This window comes from Pelobates fuscus, unplaced genomic scaffold (assembly GCF_036172605.1).
Source record: "Pelobates fuscus isolate aPelFus1 unplaced genomic scaffold, aPelFus1.pri H_1, whole genome shotgun sequence".
In the NCBI taxonomy this organism is placed as follows: domain Eukaryota; kingdom Metazoa; phylum Chordata; class Amphibia; order Anura; family Pelobatidae; genus Pelobates; species Pelobates fuscus.
In genome coordinates, this window is record NW_026961990.1 from 98,724 (window position 1) to 122,672 (window position 23,949).

Sequence of the window (23,949 nt, forward strand, 5' to 3'; positions counted from 1 at the left end):
AACTAAAGAGATTTACATTTTTTAACCTTTCTTCATAACTAAAATGCTCCATTCCTTTTATCAATTTTGTAGCTCGTCTCTGCACTTTTTCTAGTGCCATGATATCTTTCTTTAGAACAGGTGCCCAAAATTGCACAGCATATTCAAGGTGTGGTCTAACCAGCGATTTATAAAGAGGCAAAATTATATTTTCATCTCGAGAATTTATGCCCCTATTTATACATGACAAAACCTTACTGGCCTTAGCAACGGCATATTGACATTGCATTTTGCTACCTAATTTGTTGTCTATAACAATTCCCAAATCCTTCTCGTATGTGGTTATCCCTAGTTCACTACCATTTAGGGTGTAAATTGCTTGTACATTCTTAACCCCGAAGTGCATAACTTTGCATTTTTCTACGTTAAATTTCATCTGCCATTTTAGTGCCCAGTCCCCCAATCTATCCAAATCCCTCTGCAGCAAGGCAATATCCTGCTCACATTTTATTACTTTACAAAGTTTTGTGTCATCTGCAAACACTGATACATGGCTTTCATTGTCCATTTCAAGATCATTTATAAATATGTTAAATAGAAGCGGTCCCAAAACAGAACCCTGAGGGACACCACTTACCACTTTTGTTCAGCTTGAAAATGTACCATTTATGACAACTCGTACTCTATCCTTAAGCCAATGTTCTACCCAAGAACAAGAATATTCATCTAGACCAATTTCTTTTAGTTTGAAGACTAACCTATTGTGAGGAACAGTATCAAATGCCTTGGCAAATCCAAGTAGATCACATCCACTGCAACACCCTGATCTATATTTCTACTTACTTCTTCGTAGAATGCAATTAGGTTAGTTTGACATGACCTATGTTTCATAAAACCATGCTGATTATTGCTAATAACACAGTTCTTCCCAATGAATTCCTGAATATTATCCCTTAATAGCCGTTACAAATAATTTCCCAGTCACAGAAGTTAAGCTCACAGGTCTAAAATTTCCAGGCAAGGATTTTGAACCCTTTTTAAATATAGGAACAACATCTGCCTTCCTCCAATACTCCAGTACAATACCTGAAACAAAAGAATCTTGAAAAATTAAATACAGAGGTTCACTTATTTCCCCACTTAGATCCTTAAGTACTCGTGGGTGGATACCGTCAGGCCCCGGAGCTTTATTTACATTACTTTTCTTTAATAGCTGTAGCACCTTGTCTCGAGTTATCCAATCACAAGTTATCTGCAAGTTTGTTTCAGAAATCATTTGCATATCTCTTGCCATAGGAACCTCATTAATATATACTGAAGAAAAATAGTAATAACTTGATAAACAATTTGGGGTTGGTTTTGCATTCTTTGGCTATCAATTTCTAATTTTCTAGTTTAGCCACTTTAATTGCCTTTTTGCAAGTATTATTGGCTTCCTTATATCTTATATAGGATGCCTCTGATTTGTCCGATTTAAATGCTTTAAAAGCCCTTTTCTTATTTTTAATCTCTTGTTTTACTTCTCTACTAAGCCACATTGGTTTTAATTTGTTTCTTTTATATTTATTACCCAATGGTACATACTGTGAAATGTACCTTTCTAATATTTGTTTGAATAGTTTCCATTTATCCTCAGTGTTTTTATCACTAAGGAGTTTATGCCATTCGATATGTTGTAGAGCTGCCCTAATCTTATTAAAATTGGCTTTTTTTAAAATTATACGTTTTAATATACTCCACGTGCTTTTGCTTTTTTGAGTTTATTTCAAAAGTTACCATATTGTGATCACTATTTCCCAAATGCTCCCCTATTTGAATGTTGGTTAAAAGATTAACATTGTTTGTTATAACGAGATCCAGACAAGCATCCTTTCTAGTTGTGACATAAAGGTGTCATTTAACACATTCAAAAACCGGATTCCCCTAGCTGAAGTACTAGTCCCTCTATCCCAATTTATGTCCGGGTAATTAAAATCTCCAATAATTAACGTGTTACCCCGATTTGCAGCTTTACCAATTTGCTCTAACAGCAGTTCTTCCTCATTAATATTTATATTTGGTGGTTTATAACATATCCCAACCAATAACGTATTTCCCTTTGTTTGCCCCAAGCAGATATCTACCCATAAAGCTTCCATTTTCCTCGTCACACTTCACATGCCTAAGACTTGACTTTAACTCATGGCTGACATACAAACATACCCCACCACCCTTCTTGTTTTTCCTATCCCTCCTAAATAACGTGTACCCATTTAAGTAAACTGCCCAGTCATGTGTCTCATCCCACCATGTTTCTGTTATGCCTATTCTATCGTATTGTTTAGTGTATGCTATTGCCTCTAGTTCCCCCATTTTGTTATATAGGCTCCTTGCATTAGTAAGCATACATTTAATATTACCATGAGTCATTTGTACTTTTTTTGAATTATCAATATTACATACCTCCTCTGTTCTAAACTTCCCCCATCTCCACCCCCTTTGTTCTGAGCTAAAGCCCATCTAATTTCTATCCTATCTCCATTTTCTAGATTGCTTTGGCCCTCCCCCCTACTACTAGTTTAAAATCTCCTCCAACCTTCTAGCCATCATATCCCCCAGCGCAGCAGACCCTCTTCCGTTTAGGTGCAATCCATCAGGGCCATACAGGTTATACCCAAGCGCAAAATCGGCCCAGTGCTCTAAAAACCCAAAACCCTCTTTCCTGCACCAAGACTTCAGCCACGCATTGACCTCTCTAATCTCCCGCTGCCTTTCTGCTGTAGCGCGCGGCACAGGTAATATTTCTGAAAATATTACCTTGGAGGTCCTTTTCTTTAGCTTACTTCCTAGATCCCTGAACTCACTCTTTAGGACCTTCCATTTTCCTCTGACTTTGTCATTGGTACCAATATGGACCATGACAGCTGGGTCATCCCCAGCCCCTCCCAATAATCCCTCCACTCTGTCGGCAACATGCCGGACCCGAGCAACCGGGCTACAGCAAACTGTCCGGTTGAGTCGATCAGAGTGGCAGATTACCCTATCTACTCTCTTAATAAAAGAGTCCCCTACCACCACAACCTGTCTAGACTTCCTTACCCTCTCAACCCCACCTGTACTAGAGGAGCTGTTCCCACGGCTGTTAGAAGGAACAGCTTCCTGCAGTACAGCTACTCCTGAGCGGATGCTCCCAACATCTTCACTCAAACGGGCAAATCTGTTAGGCTGCACTAGATCAGGACTAGCTAAACCTTTCCTCTTCCCTCCCCATCTGCTTCCTCGCCCCACTGTTACCCAGCTATGTGCCTGTTCTCCAACTGTCTCATCTCCTCCCACTCCACTACCTGCACCCACTAAACTCTGCTCAGTGAGCAGCAGACTCCTCTCAAGATTATCAATCTCCCTCAGTGTTGCAATTTGCCTCTCCAGATCTCCAATCCGAGCTTCCAGAAAAGCCACTCGCTCACACCCACCACAGAGGTATGGACCCTGGACAGATGTATCCAGGCATGCATACATGCAGCAGGATGTACTCTGAGTAAAACTTGTAATCTTGCTAGCACTCATCCCCAGTTACAAAAAATACAAGTGAGCAAAAACAATATTTACCCTCTTGATTTCAACTCCTGTTGTTTTAACTCCTACTTAAAAGAGACTACTTTAAATAGCCTACTTTCAAGCAAACTCCAGTGAGCAAGCTATGTGAGTCAGTAGTGGGTTTCCACAGGTGGAAATTAAGGGGCACTCCCCCATCATGTATTTTCGAAAAGCACTTGATCTGCGTGGACTTATAATTGCAGTAGGGGATTTATTCTTGCCGCTAGAATCTTTGCCAAAATCTTAACCTCATGATTGTTTAGGGATAAAGGTATGTAGTTCTCTGGATTAGAATCGTTCCTGTCAGGTTTTGGGATCAGGAAGATATTTGCTAGCCCCCTATAAAGTCTTAAATCAGATCTTCATTTGTGGCACTAATTCTTCCCTAAAAGTCTTTTAATAACTACCATCAAAGGTATCCAGTCCCGGGGATTTATTACCTTTCAGTGAGGATATCGCTGTCTCTATTTCGTCGTTGGTGTTATGACCTCCCAAAGTCTCCGCAGCCTCATCAGTCAATCTTGGCAAGTCCAGTTTGAGCGAGATAGGTGTATATGGCCTCCGTGTCCTTCACCTACCCATCTATAGATTGAAGAATGTGATTATACAGGGTTTTTAAAAAAATCTTAAAAAACCTGAGAAATGTCACCTGGGGAAGTCTTAAGAGCTCAGTGTATGTCTTTAATTCTAGTAATATGCAAGTGTGGTGTACTGCCTGGCACCCCGACTGGGTACCTTCACTAATCGCTGCTTCCTAGTGCTCACTGAGTACTTCCAAGCACTCCACTAGACACCATAACCACTTTAGTCTCTACAGCCAGTGATACAGCTTGGTTGGGGTTTCGTTGTCCTCCACCCACCATGGACCCAAGACCAGGATACAGCTTCCAGTGGGTAGACCTCTCCTAATCCAGAGAGTAAAGCAGGATGCTCTTACAAGAGCAAGTGATTATAATCCAAGGGAGTATAGTGATATAGCAATTCCCAGAGTAGATATTGCTGTTCCCTCCACACATGAGACGAGGCTCTATGTTGAGGGTGAAGAGGAACTGTTTAATGGCAGCCACAACTGGCCTTAAATGCAGGTCCCCATGCAAGGGGTTTGCTATGACATATACCAGGGGCATTTCCCACTGGACTTGAGAGGGGACTAAGGTAAAGTACACACTCTCAGGTCCAGGACACTCCCACACAAAACAAGGTAATCCCTCCCCTGTGCCTGAGAGATATTTGAGTCAGGAATTGTACTAAACTCAATTATCTCCAGGCACAGAAAACATACATTTTAACAACACCCCAAAAGTACCCCCAAAACACATGGAAACCCCATGTCACACCCGCTGATAGCCCCGATCTAGGGGACCAACATATAAAAAAATCACCCAGTTCGGTTCAGGGGTTTGGGATTTCCATGGAAGTCATAATTTGACCGACCATGCACATGGTCCTATGCCCAAACCAGTTCCAGTGAATCAGGGCTAAACGGTCGGTCTCTCTTTCTGACTACAAAAGTATATAAATCACATGAATGGAGCCTTTTAAAGTACATTGGGCAAGATATATTGCAGGTCGCATAGTCCTGAGGCAGGAGACTGGCCAGAAGGCCCCTCCAAGAACCTGTGATGAGGTTCAGTTCGTCACAGGGAGTGTCTTTGTCTGGGTTTCAGTATCCTAGCTAGTAATTATTCAATTTTATAGGCTTGATCGTAAAAAAGATCCTCCTAGACCAGGTAAGGGATCTAGCTGTGTTATCTAGCAGTGTTTCACGGACTCCTGAGCGTACGTCCTGTAATTTGTCAGGGGTAGGATACTGCTTATGTTGTTGTTTCACTGCGCGTAGGGAATTAAGTTGGTCTTGTAGTTTGTGTTTTTTGTTTCATTTTCAATATAGCCAATTTGACGAGGCTACCACGAATCATTGCCTTATAGGCTACCAAAATAGTGGCTGGTGGGGCATTATGCTTAGTGTTAAGACTAAAGTAGTCCCCAAGTTATTTTTGTACTGCCTCAACCACAGTCGGGTCCCGAAGCACAGCCGTATTGAGCTTCCAACTCCAGGGGGTGGCAGGCAGCGCTGCGTTTGTCAAAGGTCAGCATGATGTCGGCCAGGATACAGATCCTATGTGTGAGTTGGTAACTTGGGCTATGCCTAAACTGTTTATGAGAAACAGGTCTATTTGCGAAAAAGTGTTGTGGGGTGCAGAGTGGAATGTGTAGTCCTTTGTGCCTGGGTGGTGTGCCTTTCATACAACCATAAGCCCAGTCTGCTGGATAAATAAGTTTCACAATTTATCCTGTGACCCTTTACCTTGAGAGCGCAAGTGCGCCCCAGCTGAGCTCCTGTCTATTGCTGGACACAGGGCTGCATTAAGTCCCCACCCCGGAGATCATAATTCTGTGAGAAAGTTTGTTGAATAAACCTGTTATCTTATTCAAAAAGCCTTGCACTGGATCATTAGGGGCATAGATATTAACTAGGTGTATAGTATCGGAGAACAAGGTTCCAGAAACTATAAGGAATCTCCCCTCTGGATCTGAGAGTCCACGTAACCTAAAACAGACGAATGTGATGGATGAGTATAGCCACCCCATTTTGTTTTCTAAATGTTCTAGGTTCAAAAACAGATCAATATATGTGATCTTTTAAAACCACATGAGAGCAGTGGGGCAAATGTGTCTCTTGTAAGAAGTTGAATCGTTTTTTTGGGGATGTTCAGTCCCTTTATATTAAGACATACTAAACGTAATTACATTTTGTTTATAAGAGATCTTTGCTTTTAGACAAGTCAGGGGCCAGCTAGAAGAAGTCAGTGTACTTTTTAGAAGTGTCAAGGTACTTTCAACATCATACATCCATAAGGGGCCATTGTCAACAGTCATCACATCCTGCTCCACTTCCTCCTTGAAGACCCCCACCAAAAACAGGAAGAGAGAGAGAGAGAGAAGGATAGGAAAGAGGGAGAGAAATAAGGACATAAAAAAGCCTGAGTTTAGTCTTCGCCAGGCAAATCAGGGTTTATACTCCACTCGCTCCCGCACCCATATTGTATGCAAGTGGTGTCTGTGCATTGATTGACTAATTAATTTCACCTCTAAGGTTCCAGTTTAGAACATTACATGGACAAAGAATAATTAGTAAAACAGGTACAGCACTATATTTAAATAGGGAGTAGAACCAAGAGGTTTCCCTCTTTAACGGAATAGCTGGCACCCCGACCGGATACCTTCCGCTGACGGATGCTCCTAGTGCTTCCTGAGGGCTCCAAGCACTCCACCTGACACCATAACCACTGAAGACCCCATGAACCGCCGCAGCTTGGTTGGGGTCTCGCAGTCTCCACCCACTCTGGACCCAAGACCAGGGTCCAGCTTCCAGTAGGTCGACCTCTCCGAATTCCAGAAAGCAGGAACAGGAACAGGAACAAGCTCTTAGCAATCTTATAAGCAATCCCCAGAGTGTAGTTCTCCAATCCCCCAAACATGAACTGAAACTTCATGAAGGTACAAGATGATCTGTTTAATGAGCACAAAAGACATTCCTTTTATACACATTTTCCTTGACCTGGTGGTAAACGGGGACAAAAGGGACACAAACCAATGGGAACACTAATTAACACAATAACACTCCCACATACACAATACCGTAGTAACTCAATTATCTCATCTCAATTTACAATAACAGTAAAAATACATAAAAATACATAATTTCTATTATACTGAACAGGACCCCCACATTAACCCTATCCCCAGATAGCTCGGATCTGAGCGCCCAATATAGGCGAACAGCGCTCATATCCCACGAACAGAGTACATTTGCCATGGGGTTAAAGTTTTGTGGAAGCCTCTTTTGACCGACCGCACGCAGGATTTCCTGCCCGAAACAGTTCCACAGAATTTGGCTGTGCGTCCGGTCTATTTCCAATGTTACAGTCAGTTCACATAGACGAACTGCAACGAAAAAGGTAAGGAAGAAGAGGGTGGCTGAAAAATATGTGTGCATATGTATGCGTCTGCATGTATGTGTCTGTTTGTCTGTATGTATGTGTGTATATATCTATGTGTGTATGTATGTCAGTATATATATATCAGTATATATGTGTATGTATGTATGTATGTATATATATATATATATCAGTATGTATGTATGTATGTATATATCTATCAGTATGTATGTATGTATGTATGTCTGTATATATCTATCAGTATGTTGTATGTATGTGTGTATCTATGTATGTGTATATGTATGTATCTATCAGTATGTGTGTATGCATGTATGGATATATCTATTTGTATGCGTGTATGTATGTCAGTATGCATGTCTGTGTTTTAGTATATACGTGTATGTATGTCTGTATGTATGTATTTATGTGTGTGTATGTATGTCTGTGTGTATATATATATGTCAGTATGTATGTATGTCTGTGTGTGTGTATATATGTCAGTATGTATGTCAGTATGTATGTCTGTGTGTGTCAGTATGTATGCCTGTATATATGTATAGATCTATCAGTGTGTATGTATGTGTGTATCTATGTATGTGTATATGTATGTATATATCTATCAGTATGTGTGTATGCATGTATGGATATATCTATTTGTATGCGTGTATGTATGTCAGTATGCATGTCTGTGTTTTAGTATATATGTGTATGTATGTCTGTATGTATGTATTTATGTGTGTGTATATATATATATATGTCAGTATGTATGTCTGTGTGTGTGTGTGTATATATGTCAGTATGTATGTCTGTGTGTGTGTGTGTGTGTGTGTGTCAGTATGTATGCCTGTATATATGTATATATCTATCAGTGTGTATGTAAGTCAGTATGCATGTCAGTGTGTATGTATATATCTATCTGTATGTGTGTGTATGTCAGTATGTATGAATGTCTGTATGTATGTATGTATGTATATGTGCCTGTATGTATTTATGTGTGTCTGTTTGTATGTCAGTTTGTATGTATGTCTGTATGTGTGTGTATGTACGTCAGTGTGTGTGTGTGTGTGTGTGTGTGTGTCTGTATGTCAGTATGTATGTGTATCTCCTTAGGCATGTGTGTGTCTGTGTATGTCTGTGTGTCTGTTTCAGTATGTGTGTATGTCTGTTTCAGTGTTTGTGTATGTTAGTATGTGTGTATCTTCCTGTGTCTGTGTCCATTTGTGTCTGTGTGTGTATTCCTGTGGGCGGGATTTGGAGACGGGGCTTGGAGGTGGGCACCCGGGGTCCCAGACTTCAATCTGTGTTAGAGGCCCCAAAATTTTTGATGTCGGCCCTGAGTGTATGTGTGTCGGAGTGATTCTGTGTGAATGTCAGTGCGTGTGTCTCAGTACTCGAGTATATATGGTAACTCGTATAAGGACAAGACCCGCAATCCGCATTCCAGACTTCTCAGACAAAGAAAGCGTTCTGACTTATTAAAACCTTCTGTTACTCATGTCAATCCTGATATCTATACCTAATTTGATAACATAGAATATGTAATATTCAAGAAAGTCATTAATGGAGAAGTGGTCAAAGTCATTCATCATATTGTTTGAAGTTCTGTAAAATAATGTAACAGCGTGAATGGATAAAGCACTGGGTACAGGTAAATTTATAAATGACTTAGAGGCGAAAATAAGAGAGAGAAGTGTACTGTTTATCTCTGTCTCTGTGTCTATCGGTCTGTCTCTATCTGTCTCTCAGTCTATCCATTTCTCTGTCTATCCATCTCTCCTTCCATCCTGTGAATCTTAGGGGTGACCAGTAGGCTTCTAAATGGTAAGTATAATACCCAGATAAATAGATGAACAACAGACTTAGAGAAGTTTCCAGCACACAGCAGAGATTGACCAGGCCATTACAGAGGGTCAGGAATACCTACTTCCCACATGGTGAGCACAATGTGAAGCCCCAGGGTATGCTGAATATGTAGATTTCTATAATGGACCTTCATTCATGCTGGCTTTGAGCTCATTATCAAATCATTCCAGCTGGGAATAATATAAACAATATGAAACATCAAGCTTACTGCCACAGAAAGTTAAGTAATCAGGTCAGTAGGTTGCAATGCCAGTTTTAACCTTATGTTTTTTTTAGATTTTTTCTTAGATTTGGACCTGCAATTTTGAAACATTTTTTAGGAAGGGACAGATAAGAGTTACGTTTTAAGATGGAAGCTGCAGGATTTGCAATTTGACTAGATGTGGGTAATATATATGAGGTCAGAATCAAAAAAACACCATAATGTTGAGAAAAATATAGTTTCTATTGAGGATTACTGTTGAATGAATTGCTCCATTGAATCATTCTCAGTTAATATTATTTCTCATTACAGACTTTATAATACCTTGTTGGACTTCTGCCAGATCTGCATTGATAAAGGAGTCCACCACTGGATTTGGGTTCTGCCATTGCTGCACACATTTTCTCCATCTAAACAGAATGATACTCACACAAAGTTCATCCAAGAAGATGCCTGGGCAGGGCTGGAAGGACTTGAATACGGCAAAATATTTACACATAACAAAAGGTAAATTTTAACCCCTTAGGGACAGATAACGGACCTGGTCCGTCATGCTGGGGAAGCACTTAACGACGGATGACTGACTCGGTCCGTCATGCGCTAAAATTAACCCCAGATTGACGCAGTGCTGGCGATCGCGGAATTGAATGATGTTACTGGGTGCCTACGAGTCAGTGGCAGACCAGCAACATCAAATCACGATGTCCCGGCCCACGTGATCGCTGTGACAGCCAGTCACAACGGTCACAATGCTGCTGGGATTTTAGATCCGCTTCCCTCCACCTCTGTTGGATTTGTGAAGTGGAGAGAGACGGATCGTTGTTACTTTGTGTCCCAGAAGAGAATACATTTTGTGAAGAGATTCCAAATCCCCTTTAACCTGTGCTTTAAAAAAAAAAAAAAAAAAAAATAACCCTTTCCCTGCCAGCAGTGATCAAAGTATAGATCACAGTACTTTACTGTGATGTAGGTTTTTTTTTTTTTTACCCTCAGAGGTTAAATTAGAATATATTTTTTTTGTAACTCTAAGTGGTTAAATGTTAATTGTCACGGCAAGGGTGCATATTTTATTATTACACTATGAAATATTATCCTTTAATGTAATTTGTGTAGTAAATGGCACAAATTACAGAGATGGTATTGCTGAGGTCAAAAGGGGGTTACATCTTTTGAAGCTGGGACCCCCACAGAGGTCGGATGACAGAAGGAGAAGTGTGGATGGCATAGCAATGTGAAAAGGATTTTACTATATGGATGTGAAGTAATCAAGGCTCTGCAAGGTGTGAGGTTCTACACTTGGAAAAAGTCTGAATGTCTCTTCATCCATTTGGCATGTACCTTGTAAGTGATGAGTAAATCTCTTTGATATGTAAATGCCATTAGCTTTGTTCCAGTATTATATCCAAAGGAAGGACAAAAACATTAATATTTACCCCACAGAAATAATAATTGCCTCTATGAATTTGTTATTGTTTTCCCATTCCATAGACATGTTACACGCCCCACCTGCGATCCAATAGGACAGACATCACAATTCCTGCCACACGGTTTAAGTTGTGCAACTCATGTTTAGGCTTAATTAAAAGATTGGGCTTGTCCCATTCCAAATATAATAAAAATGAGGCTTTATTATTATTATTCTGTGGGGTAAATATGAATGTTTTTGTCCTTCCTTTGGATATGATACTGGAACAAAGCTAATCCCAGCAGCAACCACTGACTACCAAGGACTGAGGATCCACTCCAGCCCTTCTAGAGCTAAGTAGGGAGGCTGGGTGGACCTCTTAATTATTAAATGTGTGTATGGGATTGTGTTTATCTGTGATTATGTGTATCTCTGTGGTTAAGTGTGTGTTGTGATTATGTGTGTTTATATATGTGATTGTGTGTGTGTTCAGCGGTGTATCCTGGTTTTGTGCTGCCCTAGGCAGGACAAAACTCAGGCGCCCCCTCCCCCCCCCGTGCCCTTCTGCCCTGCCCCGCCTTCTAAATACACACAAATTCACTGACAAACACGCATACACTAGCTAACAGACATACACACTCACTAACAGACACATACAGTCACTAGCAGACACACACATTCACTAACAGACACGCATACACTCTCACTGACACACACATAGTAACACACTCCCTAACAGACACACTCCCTAACAGACACACACACACTCACTGACACACACACTAACAGACACACACACTAACAGACACACACACACTAACAGACACACACTCACTCACTAACATATACACACACACTAACAGATACACACTAACTCACTAACACACACACTAACAGATACACACACACACACACACACACACATTAACACAGTCACTTGTGTTTGTTTTTTTTTTTTTTAATTCAACCCCCCCCCCCCCAGCCTCCTTACCTTTGGGAATGCTGGGGGAGGGGGGAGTTCTCCCTTTCCCTGGGGGTCCAGTGGCTGCTGGAGCACTTTCCCCTGATCTCGCGTCATATTCCGGCTCCCGGCATCACTCTGCCGCCCACCTGCCTGGACTGTTAGTCGCAAGGCTAACAAGACATTTGCCCTGGGCATTTGGGGGCGGCTTTTTTTGCCGCCCCCTGAAAAATGCCGCCCAAGGCAAATGCCTTGTTTGCCTCGCGGCTAATACGTCCCTGTGTGTGGTTATGTGGGCTAATGTCTTTGATTGTGCGTGTATATATATATATATATATATATATATATGCACAACCACAGATATACACACACACAGACATACACCTATAATATTATTGTGTGTTTATAAATGTGTATATGTTTAGTAGATAGATCCCTTATTTGGGGTCCTAAAATATTGCAATCCTACATAAGAATAACAAATAAGAGATGTATCTACAAAACTAAAAATGCTTTTTTAATGTTGATCTTTTAGCTGTTTAGTAGATAATTCCCTGAATTGGTGCTCTCATGTGAGATTTCCATATTTAAAGATACCAAATGGGGGTGCTGTTTTTTTTTGTGACCTTAAATATGGCAATCCCACATAATAATAACAAATAGGGGAGTTATCTGTTAAACAGAGTGTGAAGTTAAGAGGTGTCAGCCAGCCCACAACAATAAATCTGGGTGGCTAATGTGAATTATATGCAAATGTGTAGTCAGATGCCAGCATGCAGAGCACAGCATGCTGGCATCAGACAGCCACTGGCAGCACAGTACTCCATCACCTAGTGAAAAGTTTTAGTGCTCTCCCCCCTCCCCCCCCCCATTTTGACTGTGATATATGTATTAAGGCTGTTTGGCCTGTAATTGTGGGTACACCCCTTACCTGACTCCATACCGATCAAGGTCAGCATCTGAATGCACTTCCGGTCCATCCAGTCGCCATTTTGGAATACTTCTGTTTTCTCACAAGGTCTTCCACGCTGAGATGTGTCCAGGAATCTAGCTGCAGGCTTTTTCCGTCCGACCAGCTTCTTGCTTCTTTCATCGCCGCAGATCACGTCCTAGTGACTCACAAACCATAAGTTGACCTACCCGTTACGCCAGGCAACAGTCCCACTGCATCATTCACGGGTCATGACCTCACTTTACGGTTACGTTCGGCGATTTCATGCTACACTGCATATTCAGTTTGTTCGTTTTCAGCCATTCGTTTACACGGCCATTTCGGGCATATCTCACACTATGTTTTCCCCGTTCGGGCTTTTCGGGATTGTATTACTATGTATTTCCCCGTTCGGACACTTCACTGACAACTCATTCGTATAGATATCTCTGTTCGTGCACTTCAAACACACGAACAGATTAGATACACATGTTCCGTTTTACATTTTAGTGTAAGTACAGCACGAACGGGATACATTAATACTAATCTTTCATTCACTACAGATCGACCAGGCACAGTTTGTGCGGTTAAACGCACGAACATGCAGTTTTGGGGGATTTAACCTTGTTTTCTTTTCGGTATTAACTACTGGTTATTTGTATGTTCCATGGATATGTGTTATTTATAAATGACTTGCAATAAATAAAGCATGGAGAAACTAATTAATACAGGCTATAGCCACCTGGGTGCTAATCCTCACTGGTACTCCCTCAAATACCAATATAAATAGTAACAAAACAAGAAAGAGAATGCACACCAGAAATCACAGAAAATAATCAACCTGGTTTAATAAATCAATACTAGGTTGAAGCACAAAATACCAGTAATATATAAAGTGATACAAAAACAGGCACAAAGCATATATAATAAACAATAATAGTTTACCAAAATTCGCACAAGCCTAACAGGGCAGAAACAGGAATCAAAAATAACCCCCCAACATTTCGGCACCTCCTGCTTGCCTTTATCAAGGGCGTTTATATCCAGACTCACTACAAATCCCCTTAACCCCTTAAGGACCAATCTTCTGGAATAAAAGGGAATCATGACATGTGACACATGTCATGTGTCCTTAAGGGGTTAAATAACACATACACATCTGATGGCAATCAGTATGATAGGGAAAGCCGAAACCGGAAGTGACATCATCACCTCCCCCTTCGGTTTCATCACATACATATAAAACCCTCCTTAAATAATAATTATCAACACAACTCAGAATGATAGTATTAACATGATATATTATATGCCCACAGGTTCCCAATTAGCACCTAGCAGCAATCAGTAATCAAGAGTAGTAACACACATCTTCAACTGCTCGCTCTCTTCTGGCATCGTCCCTTCTGACCTTAAACATGCCACTGTAGTACCTATACTAAAAAAAAAATCCCTCGACCCATCCACCCCCTCTAACTACCGTCCCATATCCCTGCTCCCTTTTTCTGGAAAGACTTGTCTTTACCCGTGTGTCTCACTTCCTCAGTTCCAACTCTCTCCTTGACCCCCTCCAATCTGGCTTCCGCCCTCTCCACTCTACAGAGACTGCCCTTATCAAAGTTACTAACGACCTAATCGCAGCTAAATCCAAAGGCCACTACTCCATACTAATTCTTCCTGACCTCTCAGCAGCTTTTGACACCGTTGATCATGCTCTCCTTCTTCAAACTCTTCAATCGCTTGGTCTCTGTGACTCTGTCCTCTCGTGGTTTTCCTCTTATCTCTCCCAACGCTCATTCAGTGTCTCTTTTTCTAATGATACCTCCTCCCCTCGTCCTGTCTCGGTTGGTGTCCCCCAAGGCCCCCCTTCTATTTTCTCTTTATACTGACTCTCTTGGCAAACTTATTACCTCTTTTGGATTCCGCTACCACCTGTATGCTGATGACACCCAGCTATATCTCTCCTCCCCGGACCTCTCCCCTGCCGTCCTGCAACGTGTCACTGCTTGCCTTTCTTCCATCTCTGACTGGATGTCCTCCCGCTTTCTGAAACTCAATCTCTCAATCTCTCAAAAACTGAGCTCCTAAATCAGAAAAACTAAATGAATTTTGTTTTGTTTTTAATTCTTTATTTTTGTCGTGCACGTATCAATAACAATTACACAGAGCCACACTAGCGTCTGTGTGCATTTTTTAGCATTTGACAATGTCTCAGGTTAATACAGCACGGTTTTTAAGTTTAAGAGTAAAAAAACATAAAAAACAATTCTGTTGGTTAATAGTGAGTTGGAATACACGCATCTCTTCATACATAGTCAAAATCAAATTCTGTGTTGAAAAGTAATGGCAGTCTTGCTATCTACGTTGCTTATTAATAGAGAAAGAAGCACATTGACTGTGAGAGAAGCCCAGAAAATAGCAAGTAAATAACAAGTTAGCCCTTGCGCATGGCGTATTGCATAGAGGTATATTGAAATCACATGCCCATCCTTGACATAGGCCCAAGGCGCCCGCTGTCTAAAGTTAGGTATTGTAGAATACGACTTGCATGACAGCAAGACCATGATCCCAGTCTACGTGAGTGCCCAACTTGCTCACAGACTACATTGTTCATCCAACCGTATCTTCGTATCTAAAGGAAGCGAAAAAAGAAACGCCTCCTCCCATGGAAAAACCAGTGGGAGGGTTGTGAGAAAAAATAAAAATAAAAAGATGAGACTGAAAAAAAGTGAAAGTCCAGAGCAAAGAGATAGGAAAAAGGAGAAGTAGCCGAAATATATAGAGTAGAGTAGTTGCGAGGAAAGAGAGAGGGAGGCTCCCTGCCACATGGGGCCCATCCCTCTGTAACAAGACAAGGTTCCGTCAATCACTGCTCGAGCCCAGTAGACTACTGTCCCACGGTTCCCAAGTTTTTTGAAACAACGTCATTGTCCCCCGCACTCTAGCAGTCAAGTCATCCATTATTCTACATTCTCTAATCCTAGATATAACCCCGGAGAAGTCCGGGTCTTCCGGGGAAAGCCACGCGATCGCTATAGCACGGCGCGCTTAGGGTTATCTTATGCACCAATTTTTGTTCCCTCCTGGTCCAACCATCGAGAGACCTATTTAGCAGGTATACCCAGGGATCCATACGTAGGGGTTTATTGAACGTCTGCCTCAGGAGGTCCTCTACTGACCTCCAGAAACCGGTGAGTTTTGAGCATTCCCACTGTCAGGGTACCTGAAGTCTCTACCTCTGAGAGAGGTAGAGACTTAGAAGTTTATCCGTCCAGAAGGGCTGTTTCCTCCGTTCCTCGCGGTCCTTCCGGTCATTTACACGCCGGCCACAAGGGATCCACTTCCTTTTGTAACACGACGCCCAGCAGTCGACGTCATGACGCCAACCCGGACCGACCTGTCACTCAATTGTCTGGAGACTAATCAGGACTCGTCGGAGGCGTGTCTACTCTCCTGAGCCAGGGTATTTAACAGTGCTTCTTCCATTTGCTCATTGCCCTGTCGTGGTTCTAGCCTGTCTAGTCACCCAGCGCTCTTGTATTCCAGTTATCCTTTTGGTTCCGACCCGGCTTGTTTTACTCTGCTTCTCTGTTACCCCTTTGACTCGGCTTGTTCCTCGCTTACCTGTCTTCTCGTTCCCTCGACCTCGGCTTGTCTTTGATCATTCTCTATATCTCCGTACGTTAGTCCGGCCATTCTAAGGTCCGGTATACGTACCTTTCTACTGTCTGTACTCTGCGTGTTGGATCCCTGTCCCGATCCTGACATTACGACAGGGCCAATGGATCCTGCAAGTACAAACAGTCAGCTTGGTCCTTCCGATCCTAGGTTTGAAGCCATGGAACACAGAATGGATCAGATGGCCCTAGCACTACAGGCGTTATTATCTCGTGCTAATAACCCACCAGAGGAGACGCGTACTACTTCTATTTCCCCTGTGAGTTCAGGCCTAGAGGTAGCCACTGTAGGTGCCTCTTCCCGCATTACCCCACCAGTACGTTATGGTGGTTCACCTGAGAAGTGTCGTGGTTTTTTAAACCAGATCAGTATCCACTTTGAATTACAACCTCGCTCCTATCCTACAGATAGGGCGAAGGTTGGATTTATTATCACCTTACTCATTGAGAGAGCTCTGAGATGGGCCAACCCATTATGGGAGAATGATAACCCGTTAGTATATAATTATAATGCCATTGTAGCTGCCTTTAGAAGAACTTTTGACCCTCCTGGTAGAAAGGTCAATGCAGCTAGATTACTTTTGCGCCTGAGACAAGAGAACCGAACACTGGTGGATTATGCACTAGAGTTCAGGTCTCTGGCGTCAGAAGTAAAGTGGAATGAGCAGGCTTATATAGATGTATTTTTGAACGGGCTATCAGATGTAATCCTTGACGAGGTTGCTACTAGAGAGCTTCCTGGAAATTTGGAGGATTTAATTTCGTTCATATCTCGTATTGATGAGCGTTTAAGAGAGAGACAGAACACTCGAGAGAGGAACTTTAGACCTTCCTTTAAATTAGCTCCCGCATTTCAAAGTCCTGATTCCACTACCTCACTGTTTCCTGAACCTATGCAGATAGGCAATACTCGCCTCTCAGAAGAGGAAAGACAGTACAGGAGAAGGGAGGGATTGTGTATGTATTGTGGAGTCAGAGGTCACTTACGCCTGAATTGTCCTAATCGCTCAGGAAACGCCCGCACCTAAGTTTCTCTAGAGGACAGGCCTTGGGTGTTTCTATTTTGTCCTCTACTCATAACTATAAAGATCACAGGCTTCTGCTACCAGTTTCTTTAACTTGGGAGAAGGGAGTACTAAAGACCATGGCTTTGCTAGATTCCGGAGCTGCTGAGAATTTTATCGACCAGGCCTTTGCTACTAAACACACTATCCCATCCCAGTTAAGGGATACACCCTTGGCCGTTGAGGCCATAGATGGTAGACCTTTACTTGAGCCGGTTATCTTTCGTGAAACCATACCCGTTAACTTAACTGTTGGTATCTTACACGAGGAAAACTTATCGCTTATGCTTATTTCGTCCCCTTCTGTTCCCATAGTCCTGGGTTACCCATGGTTAAAGAGACATAACCCTATTATTGATTGGGAGTTAGGGGAGATACTCTCATGGGGCCAGGGTTGCCAGGAGAGGTGTTTACGGAGGGTTTCTCCATTGGGTATAATTAACACACCAGGTAGTTCTACCCAGTCTACAGATTTACAGATACCGCCTCGGTACCTGGATTTAAAAGCAGTATTCGACAAAAAGAATGTTGATACTCTACCTCCACACAGGACTTTTGACTGTAAAATGAATCTGCTACCTGGTACCATGCCTCCGAGGGGTAATGTATATCCTCTATCCACCAAAGAGAATTCAGTTCTAGAGGAATATATTCGGGAGAATCTAGACAAAGGATTCATTAGGAGATCTTCTTCTCCTGCCGGGGCTGGTTTGTTTTTTGTTAAAAAGAAGGATGGTTCCCTAAGACCTTGCATTGATTACCGAGGTTTGAATAAAATAACCATCAGAAACGCCTATCCGATCCCCTTGATTACCGAGCTGTTTGATCGCCTAAAGGGCTCTAAAATTTTCACCAAGTTGGATCTCAGAGGGGCATATAACTTGGTGAGAATCCAGCAAGGACACGAGTGGATGACAGCGTTCAATACCCGTTATGGGCATTATGAATACACGGTCATGCCTTTTGGTCTTTGTAACGCACCGGCAGTATTTCAGGATTTGATTAATGAAGTTCTCAGGGAATTTCAACATGATTGTGTTATTGTGTACCTGGACGACATACTTATACACTCTAGAGAGATTGAGACCCACCACAGACAAGTCAGAAAGGTATTACACAAACTTCTTCAACATGGGTTATACTGCAAATTGGAGAAATTTAGTTTTGACCAGTCTCAGATAGACTTTCTTGGTTACGTGATTTCTGGGGAAGGCTTTAAGATGGATCCCGACAAACTCCAGTCTATTTTAGATTGGCCATTGCCTAAGGGACTCAAGGCTATTCAGAGGTTTATTGGTTTCTCCAATTATTATAGGCGCTTTATTAAGGGATACTCTTCTATTATTGCGCCTATTACCAATATGACCAGACAGGGGGCTGACACTAAGACTTGGTCTACTGAAGCTCTTGTTGCTTTCAAGACTCTCAAAGAACTTTTTGCCTCTGCTCCAATTTTAGTCCACCCTGATACGACACTGCCGTTCCTACTCGAGGTCGATGCCTCTGAGACAGGCGTAGGTGCTGTTCTGTCACAAAGGTTGGGGGTGGACAAACCACTACACCCTTGTGGTTTTTTTTCCCAAGAAACTGTCTGGTCCTGAGAGCAGATATGACATCGGTGATAGGGAATTATTAGCGGTCATTATGGCTTTAAAGGAGTGGAGACATTTATTGGAGGGGACCTTACATCCTGTTACCATTTTAACGGATCACAAGAACTTGTCCTATATTGGGGAGGCTAAGCGACTGTCCGCCAGACAAGCTCGTTGGTCCTTATTCCTGACCCACTTCAATTATGTACTTACTTATAGACCTGCTTCTAAGAACTCTAAAGCCGATGCTTTGTCTCGCCAATATGAACCTTCTACTATATCTGAACCTGTTCTTTCCTCTATAGTTCCGAAATGCAATATTATCGCTAACACGAATCTCAGGATTCACTCTCCGTTACTTGCCGAGATCTTAAAGCTGCAACATCTAGCCCCTAAACAGACTCCCGGGGGTCGACATTTCGTTCCTCCTGCTCTTCAACTGGAACTGTTACAATGTTTCCACAACAGCAAGGTGGCTGGACATCCTGGCATTCGCAAGACGTGCGCTTTGATCTCTAAAGACTTCTGGTGGCCTGCTTTACGTAGGGATATCAAAGATTTCATCGGTGCGTGTGAGGTTTGTACTAAGACCAAGCAACCTCATACGCTTCCATGTGGATTCCTGCATCCCTTAGAGGTTCCAGAAAAGCCCTGGTCCTGCTTGGCTATGGACTTTATTGTCAATTTACCTATATCTAAAAAACAGACTGTTATCCTCACCGTGGTTGACAGATTCACCAAGATGGCTCACTTCGTTCCCCTGCCTAAACTTCCATCTTCTCCCGAGTTGGCAGAGATATTCGCAAGGGAGATTTTTCGTTTACATGGGATACCCTCCCAAATTGTATCTGACAGAGGTTCCCAATTTGTTTCTCGTTTTTGGAGATCCTTCTGCTCTCAACTGGGTATCAAATTGAATTTCTCTTCCGCCTATCATCCTCAGTCTAACGGAGCTGCTGAACGCACCAACCAAAAGATTGAACAATATTTACGTTGTTTTGTTTCCGAACACCAGGACGATTGGGTCAGTTTGATTCCTTGGGCGGAGTTCGCGCACAACAATCACGTTTGTGATTCTACTCATTCAAGCCCCTTCTTCATGAATTATGGCTTTCATCCATCCATTCTTCCCTCGGTTTCTCCTTCCCAAGGGGTACCGTCGGTTGATGTTCAGGTTGACAATTTGAGGAAGTTGTGGGATCAGACTCGACAAATTCTTCTGCACAATTCTATGCTGGTTAAGAAACACGCTGATAAACGTAGAAGGTCGGCTCCGGTTTTTGTTCCAGGCGATAGAGTATGGTTAAGCACTAGAAACATTCGTTTAAAAGTGCCTTCCATGAAGTTCGCTCCTCGTTATATTGGACCTTACAGGGTTGTGACTAGAATTAACCCAGTTGCGTATCGTCTAGCCCTCCCATCTGCCTTACGCATCCCTAACTCCTTTCATGTTTCATTGCTGAAACCGCTAGTCTGCAACAGATTTTCCTCCACGGTATCCTCTCCTCGCTCTGTTCAGGTGGAGGGTCAGGAGGAGTATGAGGTCAACTCTATCATCGATTCTCGAATATCCCGGGGGAGAGTACAATATCTGGTCGACTGGAAAGGATATGGTCCTGAGGAGAGGAGTTGGGTACCTCAAGAGGATGTTCATGCTCCTCGCCTCCGCAGGGCGTTTCACTCCCGCTTTCCATCTCGTCCCGGTTCCTTCTGCCCGGTGGGCGTATCTGAGAGGGGGGGTACTGTCAGGGTACCTGAAGTCTCTACCTCTGAGAGAGGTAGAGACTTAGAAGTTTATCCGTCCAGAAGGGCTGTTTCCTCCGTTCCTCGCGGTCCTTCCGGTCATTTACACGCCGGCCGCGAGGGATCCACTTCCTTTTGTAACACGACGCCCAGCAGTCGACGTCATGACGCCAACCCGGACCGACCTGTCACTCAATTGTCTGGAGACTAATCAGGACTCGTCGTAGGCGTGTCTACTCTCCTGAGCCAGGGTATTTAACAGTGCTTCTTCCATTTGCTCATTGCCCTGTCGTGGTTCTAGCCTGTCTAGTCACCCAGCGCTCTTGTATTCCAGTTATCCTTTTGGTTCCGACCCGGCTTGTTTGTTTTACTCTGCTTCTCTGTTACCCTTTGACTCGGCTTGTTCCTCGCTTACCTGTCTTCTCGTTCCCTCGACCTCGGCTTGTCTTTGACCATTCTCTATATCTCCGTACGTTAGTCCGGCCATTCTAAGGTCCGGTATACGTACCTTTCTACTGTCTGTACTCTGCGTGTTGGATCCCTGTCCCGATCCTGACACCCACCACGTGTGGATATTTGTGCCCCGGGAACCACAGCCCCGCCAGCAGTCATCATTATCTAATTTGTGCATGCGATATAGTTTGACAGGCGTGGTATACCACCGAAGCATAGTTTTCCATGCTTGCTCTTGGAGAGTGACACAGATCGAGACAGTGGTATTCGCCTCCCATATCTCCCTCCACTCCAGCCCCTCCAAGACTTCACCGAGGTCCGTTTCCCATTGGTCCGTGTAATTCAAACTTCCCCATTCTCCAGTTTCTTTGCTCAAGTGAGCGTACAGAAGCGTAATCATTCCCTTGGGGGTGATCCCGTTGGAGCAAAGCCTCTCATAAAAGGTCAACTGACCCAAAGCAGCTTTTTTAATGTGAGGTTTGCTAGCGAAGTCACGAATCTGGACATAGCGGAAAAAGTCTGTAGGGGTTAAATGGGCCCCTTGTTGTAGTTCCGCAAATTGAACCACCGCACCATTTCGATATAGCTGATGTAGACGTTGCAACCCTGTTCGTTCGATCTTACGAAAATCTCTGGGAGCCATGCCGGGGAGAAAGTCCCCGTTTCTAAGGATTGGAGTCAGTGGGGAGAAGGACGTTGCCAGTCTGTATTTGAGATGACATGCATCCCAAATCCGAATAGAATTGAGTATGGACGGACACGTTCTCTGTATCGCGGGTCTATGCCCCCTGGGAACCCACATCGCGAACTGGGGGGCATCGACCCCTACCATCATAGATTCTATGTCAGCCCATCTCCTCTCCTCCGGCGGGGAGTGCCACATGGCTACCTGCGTGAGCTGGGCTGCGATATAATAGAAATATAAATTCAGGAGGCCCAGACCCCCCTCTATCTTTTCGTCTATACAGCACTTGTCGAGAAATTATGTGCCTCTTATTCTGCCAAATGAAGTCCCCCATCGATCGTTGCAAAGGGGCCAATTTAGTTTTTGTGACGCGGACGGGAAGAGCCTGAAATAAAAACAGTATACGTGGCAATATGTTCATCTTGACAGAATGGATGCGGCCTATCCAGGAAATGGGTTTATCAGTCCACTTATCGAGGTCACCCATCAGGGCTCTAATCATCGGAACGTAGTTAGCGAGGTATAAGCGATCAGGGTCAGCTGTCAGGTGAATCCCAAGGTACTTCACGGAATGTGTTTCTATCCTGATTTGACATGTTTCCCTTATTCGAACAACCTCTGCGTCCGTGAGGCTGACCGGGAGAGCACTAGATTTCTGGATATTTGCCTTATAACCTGATAACGCACCGTATTCCGCCATGACCCCCTGTAGCGCCAACATGGAGTCCATAGGATTTGTAACAGTCAGGAGGACGTCATCCGCATAGGCCGACACTTTATATTCTTCGGCTCCTACCTTAACTCCTCCAATATTGGGATTCCGTTGAATGGCTTGCAGTAGCGGTTCTAAGGCCAACACAAATAGGAGGGGGGAGAGAGGGCATCCCTGCTTGGTTCCATTGTACAGCCGAAACGTCTTTGGGGCACCCGTTATCTGGACCTGTGCTCGCACGTCATGATACATCGCTCTTGTTACCATCACATATTCGTCCGGGAAGCCCATATTCTTCAATACCGGGAAAATAAATTGCCATCTCACCCTATCAAAGGCCTTTTCGGCATCTATGGACACTGCCAGAGTGGGGGTCCCTGTGGTCCTTTGTTTCCATATCAAGTCAATATTCTGTCTGGTATTTTCGAACAGTTGCCTACCTTGAATAAAACCGACTTGATCGGCATGTATAAGCGAGGTCAACTGTGGGTTCAACCTGTCCGCTTGAATCTTTGCCAAGATCTTCAAATCATGGTTAATCAAGGATATGGGCCTATAGTTTTCTGGTAGGAGTGGGTCCTTTCCTGGTTTGGGCAACAATACGATAGTAGCCAAAGACATATCGAGATCCAGCCGTCCTCCTTGATGCAGATGTTCGAAGAGTCGAACCAACTGAGGTACAAGCTCGTCTCTAAAGGTTTTGTAATACGTGCCATCAAAGCCATCCGGCCCCGGTGCTTTATTACCTTTCAGATGAGAGATAGCCTTGTCAACTTCTTCCTCCGTGATCTCAGCCGCCAACACGCCTGCTGCCTCTCCGCTCAGTTTAGGCATCCCTAGGTTATCCAAATATCGTAAAATCCGTTCCTCCTCCCTCTCCCCATGAGGACTACCGTCAGGTGTGTGATTGTACAACTTCTTATAAAAGTCAAATTAATTTATTTTTAATTACTTTCCCTAACCTGCACTAATTATGCACACATTATTATTGCAAAAACTGTAAAAAATAAATTGTCTTTTTTTATTATTTTTTTTTATTAATAATAAGCATTTATATATGTATATGTTACATCGAATTAAAGCCATTTTTGTCCTTTAAAAAACTGTATATAATATGTGTTGGTGCAATAAATTAGTAAAATGCAAATTGCAGTTGAACACAAACAGT

General features: G+C 43.0%; 1 protein-coding gene across 1 annotated transcript in view; it reads left to right on the forward strand.

The window, feature by feature from the left end:
• LOC134585304 (E3 ubiquitin-protein ligase RNF213-like) overlaps positions 1–21,916 on the forward strand; it is an 86,227-nt gene extending 64,311 nt beyond the window's left edge. Inside the window, exons 6-7 of the mRNA XM_063440724.1 lie at positions 9,874–10,068; positions 21,748–21,916. Coding sequence (XP_063296794.1) covers positions 9,874–10,068; positions 21,748–21,916 — 364 coding nt within the window. The remainder of the gene's footprint in view (positions 1–9,873; positions 10,069–21,747) is intronic.
• The last annotated feature ends 2,033 nt before the right edge of the window (positions 21,917–23,949 follow it).